At 56.9% G+C, this 17,750-nt stretch overlaps 1 protein-coding gene across 2 annotated transcripts in view; it reads left to right on the forward strand.

Annotated features, from left to right (window-relative positions):
* Positions 1-373: 373 nt before the first annotated feature.
* Positions 374-17,750, forward strand: part of MLLT1 (MLLT1 super elongation complex subunit) — a 67,173-nt gene continuing 49,796 nt past the window's right edge. The window contains exons 1-3 of one of the 2 annotated variants that reach the window (XM_069591364.1): positions 374-589; positions 10,015-10,195; positions 15,912-15,994. In XM_069591364.1, coding sequence (XP_069447465.1) covers positions 578-589; positions 10,015-10,195; positions 15,912-15,994 — 276 coding nt within the window. In that variant the 5' untranslated portion in view covers positions 374-577. The remainder of the gene's footprint in view (positions 590-10,014; positions 10,196-15,911; positions 15,995-17,750) is intronic. The other variant, XM_069591365.1, reaches the window with a different exon arrangement.

Here is a 17,750-nt window from a genome sequence, read left to right on the forward strand (position 1 = left end):
AACAAAAATGTCCCTGGGGATGCCTCTCCAGCGTTCCAACCGCCAGCTCAGCTCGGGCCCAGCTCAGCTCGGGCCCCAGGGATGCTCGGGCCACCGGGCAGCGCCCCCTGCGGACCACAGTGCGCAGGCGCGGCGCACTTGTCCCGCCCCCGCCCCCCTCCACGTGCGGCGCACACCTCGCGCTCCCTTCTGCTGGGCTCGCCTCGCGCCTCCCTCCCTCCCTCCTCCCGCCCCTCCGGTCCGGGCACCCCATTGGCTGCGGGCTTCGTCCCTCCGACCGCAGCCCGGCAGGCCCCCAGCAGGCCGGAAGTCCCACCCTACGAGTGGCTGTCCGTATCGTCGATTGGCCCAGACCCCTGTCAGTCCGGGCGGCTGGCCCGAGTCTGCGGCGGGGGCCCGCGGTCGGTGCGCGACCCGGGCTGGCGGTGGTTTCCGGTTCCGCGGGGCTGGCGGGCGGGCGGGCGGCCGGGAGCGGCGGCGGCGGCGCCTGACAGACAATGAGGGCGGCGGGGCGGCGCTGAGCGGCGGCGGCGGCGGCGAGCAACGCGGGGCCCGGGGGCGGGGCGGGGCGCCAGCCATGGACAATCAGGTGAGGAACGGCCGCGCCGCCCCAGCGCAGCCCGCGCCGCCCGCCGGGCCCCCCTCCCTCCCTCCCTTCTTCCCTCCCTTACCCGCCCGCCCGGCCCAGCCCTCCTCGGTCCCGGCCTCTCCGCTCCCGCTCGGCGCCCGCCCGCCCCGCTTTGTGCGCGCCCACCGCTCCCCCGGGCCTTTATGTGGGGCGGGGGCGCCCCTCCCCCATCCGCGACCCCGCCGGGTTACAACGCCTCAGACTCCCCTGTGAATCTTGGTCCCTGGCTGCCCAGAGCCCTCTGGAATGGCCCTCGCAACCCCGGTCCGGCCCAGATCCCCGTGGGACACCTCTTGTGACCCCACTACAACCCAGACCCTCTGGGACCCTCCTCGGGACCCCAGCCTCGCCTGGATTACCTTGGGACTCCCCTTGCGACCCCAGACCAACCCAGAGCATCCCCCCCGGGACATCCCTCCGGACGCTGGCTCAATCATGAGTCCCCACAGCCATCCCCGGGGGTCCCTTTAGAGTCCTTTGATCCGGCCTGTACCCCCTTTCCTCTCTGAATCCAGGGCAGTTGGCGTCTCCTGCCCGCTCTGGCCCCTTGGCCCTGCTTCCTCTCAAACTCTGTCTGTTCTCCACATTAAACCTTTGCTGGGGGTTGAGTCCCTCCAGAACTCCTGGTTTGCAGCCTCCTCCTTTGAACCCAGGCCCACCCTAACCTCTCTCCCCTCTGATCCTGCCCCTGCCTCAGCCCCAGCTCAGCCCCAGCTCTCTCCTCAAACGCCGGCGAGGTCCCAGGCCTTTTCCCACCAGGACCCCGGCCTGCCTTGAACATCCTTCGTTTCAGACCTGGGCTGGCTTCCTCAGCCCCCTCTGCTCTGATCACTCTCCTTTGGGTTCCAGGGACCCAAAGGGCTGTCTCTTCACCTTCAGACCCTCTTTGACCAGATCCAGGGACCATTTCTACTCTGATCTGGAGCCCCCACGCCCTTCACACACCAGATGCCTCACTCCCCTCACTTTGGGCCCTCTTTGCCCCTGTGACCCTGACGCTGCCCCACATTGCCCCCCAGCCCCCCAATCCAGAGCTGGATCTGGTTCCTGGAACCACAGCTATCCTCCCTGCAGAGACCCCCATGTCTCTTTCCTGATGTTCATGGTTGCCCACTTCCTTCCAACATCCCCTAGTCTGGTGCTGTGACTTTGACCTGCTGTCCTCCACCCAGCTCCTGTATACCCCCATGTTCCCTGCCTTCCCCAGCATCTTGGAGCCTCCACCCAGAGACTTGGTGCAAACCCAGAGTGTTCCCCAGCCTCCCCGCCCCCTATTCCCCCCCACAGACCCTCTCCCTTTGGTTTGGAAACCCAGAGCCAGTTTCGGTAAACTCATCAAGCCTGGGACCATTGCAGCTCCCTACATAGGATCAGGTCTCTCCTCACCCTCGTCTGCTGCCCCTGGCTTCCCGGGGCGTGAGGCCAGGAAAGGCGGTGTGGGGCTGTGGGGGTGGCAGCTGAATTCCCCGCTTTTAGTGAGGGCAGGTTGGGGCGTCCCTGACTGTCGGCGCCACTCAGGCGGCTCTGGCTGGTGAGGCGCTGTGTGGCAGTTGGGTTTCAGGGGTGGGGGTGCAGGAGGCATACCCCCGTGCCCATCCTGGCTGCCGAGTGGCCCAGGATCACTGAATCCTGTGCTCAGGGCACCCTCTTACTACAATTTCACTTCATCCTTGGTACTGTACCTTTCTCTCAAGAGGTGAGGCATAGTTTATGATAGCTGAATGGGGATTTCTGCAGTGTGGGGTGAGTTCATTTTCCTTGAAGGGACCAAGCTTGAGGCCTCCAATCTGTATTGAGTTAGGAAACAAAATAGCCTTCAGTGTCCACTCTTAAGGCAGCTGGACCCTGGGAAAGTCTTGCTGGACACCGTGCAGGTGCAGAGCAGGACTTCTGCCCCTTACCCCACTGGGCCCCCAGGGAGACATTTCAGGCCCATGGACATCCATTCACCTTATGATGTGGGGCCCCTGGCAGGCTGTGGTTGTCTCTGAGTGAGACAGGGCAGTGTTCTGGGCTGGCAATGCAGGGAGACAACAGTCCTGCTCAGGGGGCAGGTGAGCCCCCTGGACCAAAGAGCACCATCCCACCATTGTCTGGTGTGACAGTTGCTGGCAGTTGTGATTCAGACTTGAACCAGAGTGAAAAAGTCGGTTCCTCTCTTGTACTAGCCACGTCTTAGGTATTCAGGAACCACCACTCCTGAGGTGCCACCTCGTTGGGCAGTGTGAAGAGGTGACCTTTCCTCCATGGCAGGAGTTTCCACTGGACAGCGCTGCTCCGAATCTTTGCGCGTGCAAGTGAAACCGGCCCCAGAGGAAGGCCTGTGCCACCCCAGTCCAGTTCTCATCTGGGCTGTGTTCTCATGCAAATGTGGGAGGGAGAGGCCCCAGCTCTGAGCCCTGTCCCTTCCTCACAGCCCCAGGGGAGGCAGGAGAGAAGGGGCAGGAGAGAATGGTGTCCCTTATCGATCTGAATGGGTGAGCCAGCTGTAAGCAGTCCAGGAGGACTTCTGGTACTGGATCTGGCTGTGGGGTGGGGGTGGGGACCCTTTGAATCCAGCAGAGTCGGCCTTCTCTGCCTCCCCCCGGACACCCCACACCTGTGAAGGCCTCAGTGTGATGAGGAACAGTGGGTTTTTCCCCCAGGCCTGCTTGCTTCGGGAGATTTTGGTTCTCTTGGCCTTCCTGGTGTGTTCTCTACAACTTTCTGGCCCAGCTGAGAAAAGAGGGAGTTCTGCATTTGGCTCTGGGCTCCCAGGGAAAAGTCATTCTGGTTCCCTTTGCCCTGACCATACACCCACCTGTCTGATCCCTCCAACCTCTAGGCTGTAGTTACTCGTCTATTTTCTTTGGGATTTGATGGTGGGTTTTTCTTTTTGGCCTCTGCAGTTGGTGGGATCTCAGTTCCCCATGCCTGTGTGCTCAGTGGCTAAGTCATGTCCGATTCTTATGACCCCGTGGACTGCAACCCGTTAGGCTCCTCTGTCCTTGGGGTTGTCCAGGCAAGAATACTGGAGTGGGTAGCCATTTTCTCCTCTAGGGGATCTTCTCAACACAGGGATTAAACCCGTATCTTGCATCCCCTGCATTGACAGGTGGTTTCTTGACCACCTCATCACCTGGGAAATCCATCTTAGTTCCCCAACCAGAGATCAGACTTGTGCCTCCTACAGTGGGAGTGCAGAGTCTTAACCACTGGCCACCAGGGAAATCTCAGGATTTGTATTTTTTTAGAGGGAACGTGGTGATGTATCTTGGGGGGCAGGTCTTTACTTATTTAGGGGTCATGGCTGACAGGCATATGATCTACAAAGACAGTGGGGAAGGAATGGGCCTGGCTACAGACTGAGCAGATGCTGAAAAGGTGGGAAAGTTTGCTCCGGGGCCGGGGGCTGCCTAGGGAGCTAGAAGTGGTGTCAGTGTCTGGGGGTCCTGTTCCCCAAAGGCCCAGGGGTTCCTCCTTTGCAGAAGTGTCGGGCCTGGCTGCTGAAGTGGGCGGCCGACCCGTTGAACCACAGGTTGAACTGACGCTCGATAACGCTTCATCTGCTAAGCCTGGACTTGGGAACAGCTTTCTGTGACCATGCTCTGCTGCTCTGGAAGGGAGGTGTGTTTCTCACGGTGGAGGAAGGCCCACAGTGGAGTCGAGGCTGGGGGCATGCTTGGGGATCTCTCCCTCTTTCCCCAGACCTTTTCCAGAGAACCTCGGGCCAACCCGGCTCTGAAGCTGTCATCCAGCAGGTCAGTCTGCCAGGCTTTAAAGCTGTGTTGTAACGTGCTTAAGAGTGGGGGCCAGAGCCTAACAACTTCCCTTCGTGTCCCCCACAGTTTGTAACGTGAAGTTTTGCACTTAGCTTTACCAACTGTCGGTTTAATAAAAGGGGCTGGGAGCCGCTCCCTTTGTCACCAGGCCCACTGGCTCTGGGAGAGATGCCTTCATCTGGTTGTGCGTGTTCAGAATCTCCCGAGGCTGCTCCCTGGGGAGCTCTGGGGTCAGCCAGCATATTGTCCACACGTTGGTGGGCGCTCCCTACAGATTTAAAGTATTAATATTTCTGGTGCCAGGCCTCCCTGCTGGGCTGCTGGAGGTCAGGCTGCCCAGCCCCCTGACAGCCCTGAGGATCGTGGGTGTATGTGCTTATATCCCCATGGTCTGCACAGGTGGCCCTAGTGGTAAAGAATCTGCCTCCTATACAGGCGATGTAAGAGATACGGGCGTGATCCCTGGTCGGCCGGGAAGATCCCCCTAGAGAAGTCATGGCAGCCAACTCCAGTATTCTTTCCTGGGGAATCCTTTGGACAGAGGGTCCTGGTGGGCTGTGGTCCATAGGACCGCAAAGAGTCAGACACAACTGAAGGGACTCAGCACACACTTAGGTCTGCTTGCTTATCCTTAGTGTCCAGAGACACACTCATTGAGTCCTTGTCACTTTGTCATTAATCTTGTGCCCCAGGACTGAGGCTGGTCAGAACCAGAAGAGGGTGCAGGGGCAGCCACCAGCCCTCTGTGGGCCAGGGGTCAGAGGCCCAGGCCCTCCTGTGGCTCTTGTGAGAGGTCCCCACCTCTGGGCAGGTGGTCCCTGCTTGAAAGGATTGACACAGGGAGGGACAGCTGGAGCCAGCTCTGATTCAGTGGCTGCTCTGGGAGCCCCCGCAAGGCCGCCAGGGAGAAAGTTCTGTGAAGAGCATTTTCTTTGGGTTTGTGTGGCTGTGGTTCTGTGGGGCCAGTCCCCTGCCCCCTTCCATCCCTCTTTGTGGCTGTGTGTGGACCACATGGCCAGTGACCCTGCTGGGTCCCGTCAGACTTGGCAGAATCATCCCAGGCCAATGAGGGGTCCCTTGGTGATTCTTTCTCCTGGGAGGGGAGGGGATTGTGCATCTGAGGGAATTCACAGCAGCCGCCAGACTTCAGGCATAACTAGGCCACTTGGTAAAGTGCGAATTCCCAGAGGGAAGGGTGTCTGCTGAAGAGAATTCCCACTAGCAGAGCTGGGGAAATCTTACAGACACTCGGTGTAGAAGACCTGCCTTTTGGGGCTGGGCGCTGGCTGGGTTCTCAGTTTGAAGGCTTCGGGAAGGATCTGGGGGAGCAAGGGCTGTGAGGTAAGAGGAGCTGTGGGCCCCAGGCTGGCAAGGCCTCCACACCTGGAGGGATCTGGGCCAGCCGAGGCGTTGGCCTGCTTTGCAGGACTTAGGATTCTGGCCGTGGGGTTCCAAGTGCCTACTGCCAGTTGGCCTGGAGCTAGGGTAGCGCCTGGTGGAGGCCCTCAGCCCAAGCTTAACTGTCCCCAGATGGCCCTGGGAGCTCTCGTTCTGCTCAGGTTTTAGGGAGGTTTTCCCAGAGGTAGGATAGTTAACCCCTTCCAGGGCAGGGTTGGAATGTGCCCCTTTGTTCTGGGCTTTTGTTGGAGGAGGGGATGGTGAAGTAGCCCCCAGATGAAATGCTGAACCAAGGCAGTGACCGAGGCCCGCCCTCGCCCCCAGAGGCTCTGCCACCTCCTGGCAGCCAAGTGGCAGGTGAGAGGTGTCAGTTGGGGCAGCACAGGCTTGTTAACCCGGCGACAGTGGACACCCTTCCTGGAGCAGCGGCTGAGGGTCTGCTTCAGTTGCTCGGTTCTGCTGAACGGGTGAGTCCAGGTGGAGTGGGGAGGGAAGGGCAGAGCAGGTAATAAATCACCGAGACTCGCCAAGCTGGAGTAGCTGGCAGGGGCTCAGCTTTGCCTGCCTCTGCTTCAGTGTAGCTCCAGCGTCTCACTGATTCAGTGATTTTTTTTCCTCATATCGTGTCCCCAGATCTGTGTGATTCTACCATCTTTACTTCTCAGAAGATTCCAACACTTGAAGGAGACCCCCTCTCCTGGGTACAGCGGTGCATAGCATGGTCCTCGGCCCCTGGGGTCTGGGGTTGTTGAGGCTGAGCTGGCGCCAGCCCCCGAGGGCAGAGATGCTGCCTGGGCCCAGGCGGGGCTTTGGGCATGGCCCGCCGGCAACAAAGATTACCCATCACTCTTCAGAACCTTCCTGTTTACTTTGGCCTGTGGCGCGACTTTTTGGCACTCCCATCTTCCCCCTCGGATGGAGCTGTGGTCTTCCCTTCTTTCACAATCACGGCTCTGCTGCCTGCTGGTGTGCCCTGGGTGGGAACCCCATGTGATGAGACATGCCGGGCGTGCGGCCAAGGTGGGAGCAGGATTGTGGGTCTCTGGCCAGGTGAACAGCAGACCTGGGATTTAGTTCTGAATACCGGAAGCTGTTCCCAGGGTCTCGTCATCATGATCTGGCTTCCCACCTGGAACCTTGCCCCCAGTCCAGGGATTGTCTCCTGACTTCTCAGCCTTAGAACAGGTTGGAGAGAAGGCAGAGTGTGCTATACACTCATGTATAGGGTGTGTGAGGCAGAGTGTGTTACACACTCAGTATAGGGTGTGGGGGGTGATTATGGCCTATTCGGGACCATGTAAACATCATCGGGATTTGTTTATTTTGAACGTTGCCCATAAGCAGTGCTCTGCGAATAGAAGCTTGTGGCTGATTTGAGCTTGACTTGTTTATCCAGACGTCCCGTCCTTTCCTCCAGCTTTTGGTGGGGTATTTCCCTTCAAGTGTCCCCATCCCCCCGCCACTGCTCTGCCCGGCCAGGTTCCACGGGCATCACAGTCTCCCAGCTGCCCAGGGTCTCCTGTCTTTCCTCCATCTGCCCACAGGTCCTCCCAGCTCCCTTGTTTCAGGCTCCTTTTCTAGCCACTCCCTCCAGTTGCCTCCCAGCAGGCTTGTGGTCCGTCTGTCTGTCCTAGTTTGCCTTCAGCCCAGACCATACACAGTTGCCCGGGGTACTTCTCACTCAGTGCCGTTTCCCTGACTCCATCACCTGCGTGTAGCTGGCAGTCACTTCTCTTGTGTTAAATCGAAATACTCCATCTGGATCCCCACCCCTTCTGCCAGTGGGCCAGCCCTTGGGGGGTCTCTCTGCTCTACTTCTGAGCAGTCTCCTGGGACTGTGGTCCTGCCAGCAGGGGAAGGGCTCCTGCTGTTTTTATAGCTCACTCAGCACCCACAGCCTCCCACCAGTCCACATGAGGAGACCACCCTATACTTAACTGTCATCTCGGCCCTTCCCCTCAGAATGCGCCACTTAGAACTCCTTGATTTAGGAAGCCTCTCTAGTTTAATCCTGTGTAGTTGATACCTCGAGTAGTGTGGTTCCAGGATAGAGGGTAATTGGAGACAGCCTAGGGTGCTCAGGAGCAGGGTTGGGTTGAAGCACACCAAGGAGCTGGCTGTTTGCGGATGGTTGTGGAGACCAGGGCCTATTTGGTTTCCACTGTGGGGACTGATCAGATAGGGCTCTGGAGAGAGCAGCCCTGAGCCAGGGCGTCAGGGATGAGTGGAAGTTCAGTCTGCAGAGAAGTGAGTGAGGGCTCCCTGGCTGTGGGCTCACACTGGGAAGGAGCAGGCATGCCTGCGTTTGGGAATGGCTGGTGCCTGACAGAACGGGGAATCAGGGTGTGTGCATTCCCCATGCATCCTTGGTTCACAGCCCCTACGGTGTGTCCAAAGCTTGGCAGCAGCTGCTTGAGAGCAAGTGCACGTGTGTGTATGTGTGTGTGTGTGTGCACGGCTCTGCAGCATCCTCTGTCTGAATCAGGTGAAAACATGGTGAATCAGGAGGATCCCAGACTTGGGGGAACGCAGGTGGGAGCTGTGCTGAGGCTTTTGGACTTGACTCAGTCCGAGAAGGGTGAGCCCTGTGTCCCAGGCAGTGACCGAGCAGGAGGAGGGGGGGAAGAGCAGAAGGATGCTGGTGGCGGGGGCTAAACGGGTGAAAGAGGCAGCGCCAGAGGGGCTGTGGCCCCTGGGGGTGCTTGGGGTCTGGCAGTGAGAAAGGGGGCGGAGGCCGCAGAGAGAGGCTTCTGGTCCAGGCCCGGGCTGCTGAGCCTGGCGGGGGCGTCTCCTCCAGGATGTGTGGGATCTGGCGGCCCGCGTGCCCCTGGTTATCTTGGCACTTAGAAGCAAGTGTCCACTTGGCCTCCGCCTTCTTTATAATGTTCTTGGTTTTGATACTAGGTGTCAGGCTCTGTGTGAAGGAACTTCAGAGAGGGTTTTCCAGGCTAGAGTGGTGTGTGCAGTGGGTCCCTGTTGGCGCTCCAGAGTTTGTGAAGTGTGGGGGCTGCTCTCTTAGTGGGGAGAGGCCAAAGTGTGTGAGAGGAGGGGAGTCTGGCTGCTGAGGCCGTGGCCCACCTGCACCCGTCCCCAGGTGGCTTCTTTCTTGGACCCCCCCCCCCAACCCATTCTCACTGCAAACCATCATTGGTGTGGGTGACTCAGGTGACCCTCAGGGTCTCTGTTCTCTGGGAGGCACTCTGTGGGATGATGGATGATGACAAGGCTTTAATCAAGGACTGGCGTGGGTTGGCCAGGACAGCAGAGTGGCCCTTGGGTGACCCCCACACACGGGCCTGAATCTCCATACAGCAGAGCCATCTCTCATGGCCTCACAGCGGCTCAGTCTCAGAGCCTTGGTTGCCTCACTCGTAGAGTGAGGTACAGCCCACTCTTCAGATTGATGTGTTCCGCATCCATATATTCAGTCAGTTGTGGATCGAAAATAATTTGGGAAAAAAAATTACAGAAGGTGCCGAAAAGTAAAACTTGAATTTGCTGTGCCGTGGCACTGTTGACATAGCACTTACCTGTATTTATAACTGTTTGCATAGCATCTGTGTTGTACGAGGTATTATAAGTAACCCAGAGATGATGTCAAGTCTGTCGGAGGACGTCCATAGGTCACCTGTAAGTGCTAAGCCTTTTTATGCAAGGGGCTTGAGTATCAGTGGATCTCGGTAGCCTCCGGTCCTGGCACCAGCCCCTCCCTCACGGGTCACACTGTTCTTTTTTCGGGAGATCTTGGAGAGCATTACTGCTCCGGACACGCTGCCACCCTAAGAGCAGACCAGGCAAGCTGCTAGCAGGTGGTTTCCGATGGTGGAGGGTGCTGAGAGGGCCACGTGGTGAAGAGCTGTGGGGCAGGGAGTGGGTGCTTTCAGACTGGGTGGTCAGGGAAGGCTTCCCTGAGGAAGCAGCTGTCAAGCTGAGACCTCAATGAGAGGAGCCAGCGGGCTGTGCAGAGCCTGGGGGAGTGGGGGGCCGCAGGTGCCTGGGTCCTGGGGTGACTGGGTGGAGATGCGGGGCCCCAGGTGGGCTCGCTGGGGAGACAGAGCATGCAGAACAAGCACGTGCTCCCCACCCGTGACTGGAGCCTCCCGGAGTCCCTTCACTTCCGGGCGCTGTATGCCACCTGGGGTGGGGTGGAGGACGGATGGAGGGGGCAGCCCACACCCCACGGCCCTGGGCTCTGCGCTGACCCTGCTGCTGCCTCTCTCCCTGCAGTGCACTGTCCAGGTCAAGTTAGAGCTGGGACATCGCGCCCAGCTGCGCAAGAAGCCCACCACGGAGGGGTTCACGCATGACTGGATGGTGTTCGTCCGCGGCCCCGAGCAGTGCGAGATCCAGCACTTCGTGGAGAAGGTGGTCTTCCGGCTGCACGACAGCTTCCCCAAGCCCAAGCGGGGTGAGTGCCCCCCTCCCTGGGGAGCAGCTGGCCTGAACTCCTTGGCCAGCACTGCTCTGCCCCCGCACGGGGGTACCCCCCACTCCCCCTTCCCCCTCAGCTGTGAACTTGGTTGTCAGGATAGCCCAGCAGAGGTGGTGACGGGTGTCTTGTCATTACTGAGGCTCCGGCTCTGAGGAGTACCCAGAGTATGTGGCCCGGGTTGGAGGGTGGGCAGGGTGGTGTATGACCACCCCGTGAGTAAGCAGGAAGTTGCTCACTGGGCCCGTGTCGGCAGAGGAGAGATGCCCTTTCCAGAGCCCCTGTCGTGTGGGGCTGGACCAGAAAAGGGAGGCGTACTGCCCCCGCCTCCTCCCCGTTTCCCCCTCAGGCTGTCCTGCGCCTGTGAGTCACAGGAACTTGCCCAGGGTGCTGGGTCAGAGGCCGCTTCCTGGAGAATTTGATGGGGAATTGGGGAGCTCTGTGGGGTCGGGGCCTGTCTGTCATGTCACTATTTGGTACCCTGCGTGAAGCCTAGCATGTCACAGGGGTCCCATAAATAGTCCTCGAATGGATGTGCTGATAAAGGAACAAAGGACCCTGTGCTCCAGAAGGGCTTCGGGGCAGGGAGAGCGGCTGCGGGGCTGCAGTGGGCCCAGAGGGTTGGGGGTGAGGCTGCACTGGGTGAGATGAGAGTATGGAGCCTCCTGGGACCCACTGGGGCCTGGGCCAGGGCCAACAAGTGTCTTACTGTCCAGCCAGAAGGTGACGTGTGTCACAGAAGTAGACACTCCTGGTTTGGGGGAGACGGCAGCTCCAGATTCCTAGTGGCATAGTTAGTGGCCATTGTTCTTCCTTCTGGATTCTTCCATCGGCTTTCAGCTCTTCCTTTCCTTCATTTCTCCTTTCCTGACTTTTCAGTTCTCTTCCTTCTTTCCTCTCTGAGCCTCTTGGAGAGAGCAGATCGGGCTCCTGATAATAGCAGATACCTGGAAAGCACCTGGTAGTAATAGTAGTAGTAATAATAATAATACTACATGCCACTTATCAGGCACGCTTTGCTCGTAAGCTCTTTTTGTTTGCCCCACAACCCTCTTTTACAGAAGAGGAAGCAGGCTCAGGGGTCTTGATAAGCTGCCCGAGCTTTAAAGCAGGGGTCCACGTGGCGTGGGCCGGGTCTGCCGGTTTTGGTTGGTGCTTGGTCAGTCCGTTCATTCCGCGGTCACTGACTGTGCCATGGAGCAGCAGAAGCCGGGCTGCCTCCTCCTGGCCGGGCACCTGCTTTCCCTCTCCTGTCCAGTCCCCTTCTCTCCCAGCCACTCACAGAGACTGTGGTGTTGGCGGGGGTGGCGGTGCCCAGGATCCCCTTCCATGTCTCGGTGTGGAGACGGAGCTCCCAAGAGGCCTGGTCACCTATTTGTGGTCACGTGGAAGTGGCACATCCTCCAAGCTCCCAGTGTCTGAAAAATGGATTTTGGGTGAAGCATGCTGTTTAGCAGAGGCAGTTTGCAGTCAGAGTTGAGTAGCTGAACCGTCCTTGTTTGCAAAGCCTGTGGGTGCAGCCTCTATGTAGAGGGCAGCTGCCTCATGTGGTGGTGGTTGTTGTGACACTCAGTCGTGTCCGACTGTTTGTGACCCCATGGGCTGTAGCCCCCCAGGCTCCTCTGTCCATGGGATTTCCCAGGCAAGGATACTGGAGTGGGGTGCCATTTCCTTCTCCAGGGGATCTTTCCGACCCAGGAAGCGAACCCGTGTCTTCTGCATTGGCAGGTGGATGCTTTACTACTGAGCCACCCTGCATCACGTGAATTAGGTGGTAGATGTCTGTTTGCCATTTGTTTAGTGATCAGGGAAAAACAGATAAGGTGAAGCAGCCAGTGAATTCCTTACAGGACTCCAGCCTCTGAAGTTATACTTTATTTGCTTAAAAAGTGTCTTAAATCAGAATATACACCCCGCACAGACCCACCAGGAATGTACCTGGTGGGCATCTCCACCTCCCAACTCATCAATGGTGGTCCTGCCCCAGGGGCAGCCTTCTAGTCCTTTCTGGGTTGTGTCCCTTCCTTACCACTTTAAAGTGGTAGAAGCGAATTCACTTCTTATTTGTAGATTTTTCACTTTAAAAATTTATTAACTTTCTAACATGAAAGCTCAGACTCTTTCCTAAGCTTCGCCTCCTCACATCCCTGCCAAGCAAGGGGTTTGCATTTGGCCACAGTTTGCTGCTGTATCCCTGGGGCTGAAAGGATCCAGTAGGTGCTTTCTAAATGTTTGCCAAGAGAATGGATGGATTCTCCAAAGCTGTCGGCTTTGGCCAGGGTCTCCTGACTTTCTACTTAGGAAGAGAAGGGCAGGAGCAGCCCGTCTTCCTTGACCCTTATGCCCCTTCTGGGAGCTACATTCAACTTGGTTAAGGTTGTTCTGCTCCAGGTTAGAGAGTAAGTCTAGAAGTCGGAAACTGTGAGGGTCACTGACTATATTGATGCTCTCCACCATCGGGATGGTTCTCTTTGAACTCTGGGCCACTTGCTCCAAGGAGAATGCTCAAGGTCATGCCAAGATCAGATAGGATCTTTTTTGTCATCCTTGCTTAAAACTTGGCCCAGTTTTGTTACTTCCCAGCTGGTCCAGGGGTTAAGAATTCACCTGCCAATACAGGGGACATGGGTTTGATCCTTGATTTGGGAACTAAGATCCCACATTGTTCTTACTGATTTGCTAAGTCCTGTCTTGACTCTTTGCAACCCCATAGACTGTAGCCTGCCAGGCTCCTCTGTCTGGGGATTCTCCAGGCAAGAATACTGGAGTGGGATGCCAGTTCCTTCTCCCAGGGATCCTCCCAACCCAGGGATCGAACCCGTGTCTCTCACGACTCCTGCATTGCAGGCAAATTCTTTACTGCTGAACCACCAGGGAAGCTTAAGATCCCACATGCCATCAGGCAATTAAGCACGCATGCAGCAACTAGAGAGGCCATGTGCCACAACTGGAGAGGCTCTCTGAGTACGCAGCTGGAGAGAAGCCCTCGTGCTGCAGTAAAGGCCTAGCTCAGCCAAAATAAGAAAAAAGAAATTTGGCCCCATTTACTTGGCTTCATATTTGGCCTGTGGCTTTGTGAACACCTTTTGCTTCTTCCTCCCCATCCCTGCATTTGTCTTTTTCATCAGAGGTGCTTTGCCTTTTTCTCCATACCCCCATCATTTCATTTATTTAGTGGAGACTCCCCTCTTCCTCAGGGTATTTCATTCCAGCCCCTTCCTCTTCCGATTAGAACTGGCTCCTCTCCAGACCACCTCATTAGCCATCACACTGGGACTTACTTTACTTTTTCTCCTCAGGGATTCACCTAACACCCTGTGTTTTGGTTCATTTTCCTGTTTTACTGGAGTAATTTATCAAGAAGTTTCCCAAGAGACTAATTACTGAAGCAATTTCTGTTGAAAGTTGTGTAGGGAATAAAGTCTTTGCGTATCTAGAGTGGCCTGTTCTGGCCCCACGCTTGAGCGGTAGTTGAGCTGGGTATAATGTTCCAGTTGGAGAGTGACTATCATTCAGAGCTTTGAACGTGTTGCTTTGTCATCTTCTGGGGAATCTGATGCTACTGGTTTCTCATTCTGTTGCAGGTGATGTGTTTTTTAGTGTTTTTGTTTTTTCTCTAGAAGGACTTAAGATGGTTTTTATGACCTTTCTGGGGACTTTTTTGGTTTGTTTATTCATCATATTGAATCATTTTTGGTTCATTTGTTCATCATGTTGGACATTTGGTGCCCTTCATTTTAGCTTTGGAAGGTTCTCTCCTATTTCTCTGACAATTTCTTTCCATCTGTTTAATTTCTGTTTTCTCTTTCTAGAATGCTTGTTATATAAATTCTCTATGTTTAAGTTTTCTCATCTGTAAAATGGGAACAAGTGCATTTGGCTCACAGTGTTGTTGGGAGTTGATGGTATAAGATTCTGGGAATACTGCCTGGCACACAATAGGTGTTTTATGAATATTAGCTGCTGTTTTTGCACCTCTTACCTTTCTTAAAAAAATTTTTTTTTAATCCCTACATTCTGGGAGATTCTGTTGACTTTATTTTCTGGTCTTTCTGTTGAATTCAACCACTGTAAATACTGTATTTGTAATGTCTAAGAGCCCTTTCTTACTCTCTAATTTTCATTTTTGAAAATATCTTGTTTTCATTTGTCGAGCTTGTCTTCCCTCTGAGGACATTGACTTTGGTTTTTTTTCTTTCCTTTTCCCAAGTTCTCTGGGAGAAGCTAAGGTGGCCTTGAGGGAGCACGGGACAGCCTGGATCCTGAGCTGTGGGATGCCAGGCAGTGCAGGTTTCAGAGGGAATGAGAAAGTGGTGTGGTGTGGGCTGCATGTGGCGTGCCCCGTCAGCACCCACGGAGGGTGACCACAGAGCAGGAGGCCTATTGGAATAGGGATTGGGGCTGAGGTCACCCCCACAGAGTTCCCTGCCTGTGGTCCCCTCGGCAGGGCTGCTCCTGACTTCCGGGTGGGCTGACTGTCCCACTGAAGGTGACTTGCTCCCTCCTGGGGACCAGAGGCATGCCCTTGGCCTCTGTCACCATCTGGGCACCCAACACCGCAGACGTGGATAATGAATGAATGCAGCATTTGGTGGCAGTAATGACTCACATTCATGCCCTGAGGTCAGGTGACAGCGCTGCTGGTGCTCAGCTGAGGAGCTGGCCACTGGCGCCACCAGGAGGCACTGCTGTGGTGGGTCCTATGGCCGGGTCATGACTGCCCCCTCGCCCCTGGCAGGAAGTCAGGCCAGCCGAGCAAGCCTCATACCCCATGTGCCGGCCACGTGCAAGATGCTGGCCTGTCATTATGTTCCAGCCATGTGTGGCCCACTTAAGAGTTACAGTCCACACACGTGTGTAAAGGTGTTAACAGGTGGCAGGGTTTTTTCCTACCTCTTGGTCGCCACGGGAGAAGGTAGGGTGGAGGACATGAGGGGTTGATCTGTACTGTCCTGTTTTTCCTACAAGCAGGAGAACAGTGTTTTCCCATTACTCGCGTAGTGACAGCGTGCACGTCAAAACGTTGACAGTGCATCCTGGAGAGTGAGACTGTGCGAGAGCGTTTTACCTCTGTTCTGTGTTCTTCCTGGGTTCTCTCTGTCCCTCCGCCCCCCCGTCCCTGGGGATGCTGTGGTCCCTGGGGATGCTGTGGTCCCTGGGGATGCTGTGGTCCCTGGGGATGCTGTGGTCCCTGGGGATGCTGTGGTTAGGTGCTGCAGTGGAACCCAGGCAGCAAGCCCCATCTTAGACTGGGTCACCTCCATCTGGTGTCTATGTCCCTGGCCCCTAGCAGGGCCCCAAGTCACGTGCTCACGTGGGTGATGTAAGGAGGTGGGCACGGCAGAAAATCTGCCCTCCAGGGAGACCAGGGCTCCCCAGGCCTGGCATCTCGCCCAAGCCTCACTTGCTGCTCTCAGTCGGTTGAACCCATGCGCCCAGTGGCCAGTGCCGGCTACTCTGCCTTAGCTGGTCTCCGGCCCCTTCCCACACACTCTCCCACCCCAGGGTGGCGGGGGTGCTCTTTCTCCTGTTCTGCTTCTTCTCTCCCCTGGGACCCCTCTGATGTGGACCAGGTCTGGGATCTCCGCTCCTGGGGAGCCGGCCTCCTGCAGAGCCCACTGAGCCCAGAGAGGAGGCAGAATGCATGTGCTTCCTGCTGCCGGGAGCTGATGGCACATCATCTGTTTCTTTTCAGTGTGCAAGGAGCCCCCCTACAAGGTGGAGGAGTCGGGGTATGCTGGCTTCATCATGCCCATCGAGGTGTACTTCAAGAACAAGGTAGGGTCCTGGGGAGTGGTGAGGCCGCACAACTCACACGAGGTGAGGGGGCCAGCAGTGCCTGCGCGGCAGGGTGGATGCTGACACATGTAACGGAGACTCCATGTCAGGCCCGCAGGTGGAGTGTCGCAGCCATCTCTCCATGGCGGTCAGCTGGGGAGCTGGCAAGTTGGGGAGCAGCAAGCCATGGCCCCGTCAGTCATGCTAGAAGTGGCAGGGTCCCTGGCTCAGCTGTCACCTGCTGGGGTGGGGCCAGAGTCCTTGGGCGGTCACCGTGGGAGGAGAGGGGAAGATCTGGAAGGTACCTGGACGTTCAGCATAGGCTGTTGGTTGGAGGCCCTCGTGCATGTTCTGAACCGGAACCGTTGACGGCCTTGTGGGAGAGAGCTTTTAGAGTTGTTGAATGAGAAAAGCAAGTTGTGTGTATGGTATTTATAGAAAAAAGGGATCATATGTATGAAAGATGGTAAAGGTAATCTGGGTGGTAGGATCACAGGAGGGTGTTCTCTCTGTAGTATTCTCTATGTGCTTACAGTGGAAAAAAATAGAAATCGTCTCAGAGTGTTCAGGCTGTGATAACACAATACCACAGACAGGGCGGCTCAGAAACAGCAGAAGTTGTTTGCTTAGCGTTCCGGCGGCTGGAGGTCCTGGACTGGGCACCGGCATGGTCAGGGAAGGGCCGCGCTCCAGGTCACGTACTCTTCTTGCTGTGCCCTCTGTGGGGAAGCACGAGCAGTCTGTGGAAGCACCATCCCCCTCTGAGGGCTCCATCCTCGTGACCCAAGCCCCTCCCAGCACCATCACGTGGCGGGTGGGAGGCAGCCTAGAAACTGGGGACACAGTTCAGACCAGAGCTTTTTTCCTGAAGCCCAGTACCCAGCATTTAACCATTGTCTGCCTGGCAGCAAGCCTCTGTTGCTTCTCACAGGTGTGGCCAGCTGGCACTTTACCTGACTCTGAATGCCTGCTGGCTGGGTGCTTCTGCATGCATGCAGCTGGCCTGGCTGTGGGCAGCTCTGCCATCTCTCAAGGGGGACAACATCCTGGGGGGCCCATGGGTGCCACCACTCACTTGACAAGCCGCTTCTTCTGAGAATCCCTGGTGTCAGGGGTGGAGCTTGAGGGCACCGAGGAACATTTCAGTGGGTATGGGATTTGATGGTGGGGCTGCAGGTCACCCTGATTTTCTGAGCGTCAAGGTGACTGGCCAATGATGAGAGGAGAGCCCAACCTGTCTGCACAGGCACAGGAGGGGCACTGTGCCCCTGGGGGCATTGGCACCCTGTCGCCTAGGGAGCCAGACCCCGGGAGGCCTCCTGCTGCTTGGGGAGTGTGGAGGAGGGCCAGGGCTGGGGTGAGTCCCTGGCAGGTATGTGTCCAGCCTTCCTGCCCCACGGGGAGGCTGTGCAAATGGAATGCTGATTGGAGCCCCTCTGGGTGGCTGAGGAGATAGGGCAAGTGCATCTGGAGAAAGCGATGTGCATGGACACCTCCGTGTCTGCAGCGCTGGGCACTGGGGCTGGCGTGGAGCCGTGAGCCCGTCCTCAGGATGACTGCTGCGCGCTCTCCTGCGCCCTGTGTCCCGTCTCTAGAGTCCTCTGCTCCCGGTGGCAGCTTTGCCCTCAGGGCTGTAGTGGTCAGCCCTGCACTGTGAGACCACCAGGGCAGGGACTGGGGTGCAGGTCACAGGTCCCATTGGGTGCACCTCACATTCTGCTGGGTGATGCTTATTACTGAGTACTTGGCCAGGCCC

The sequence above is a fragment of the Ovis canadensis genome, chromosome 5, assembly GCF_042477335.2.
Source record: "Ovis canadensis isolate MfBH-ARS-UI-01 breed Bighorn chromosome 5, ARS-UI_OviCan_v2, whole genome shotgun sequence".
Classification (NCBI taxonomy): Eukaryota; Metazoa; Chordata; class Mammalia; order Artiodactyla; family Bovidae; genus Ovis; species Ovis canadensis.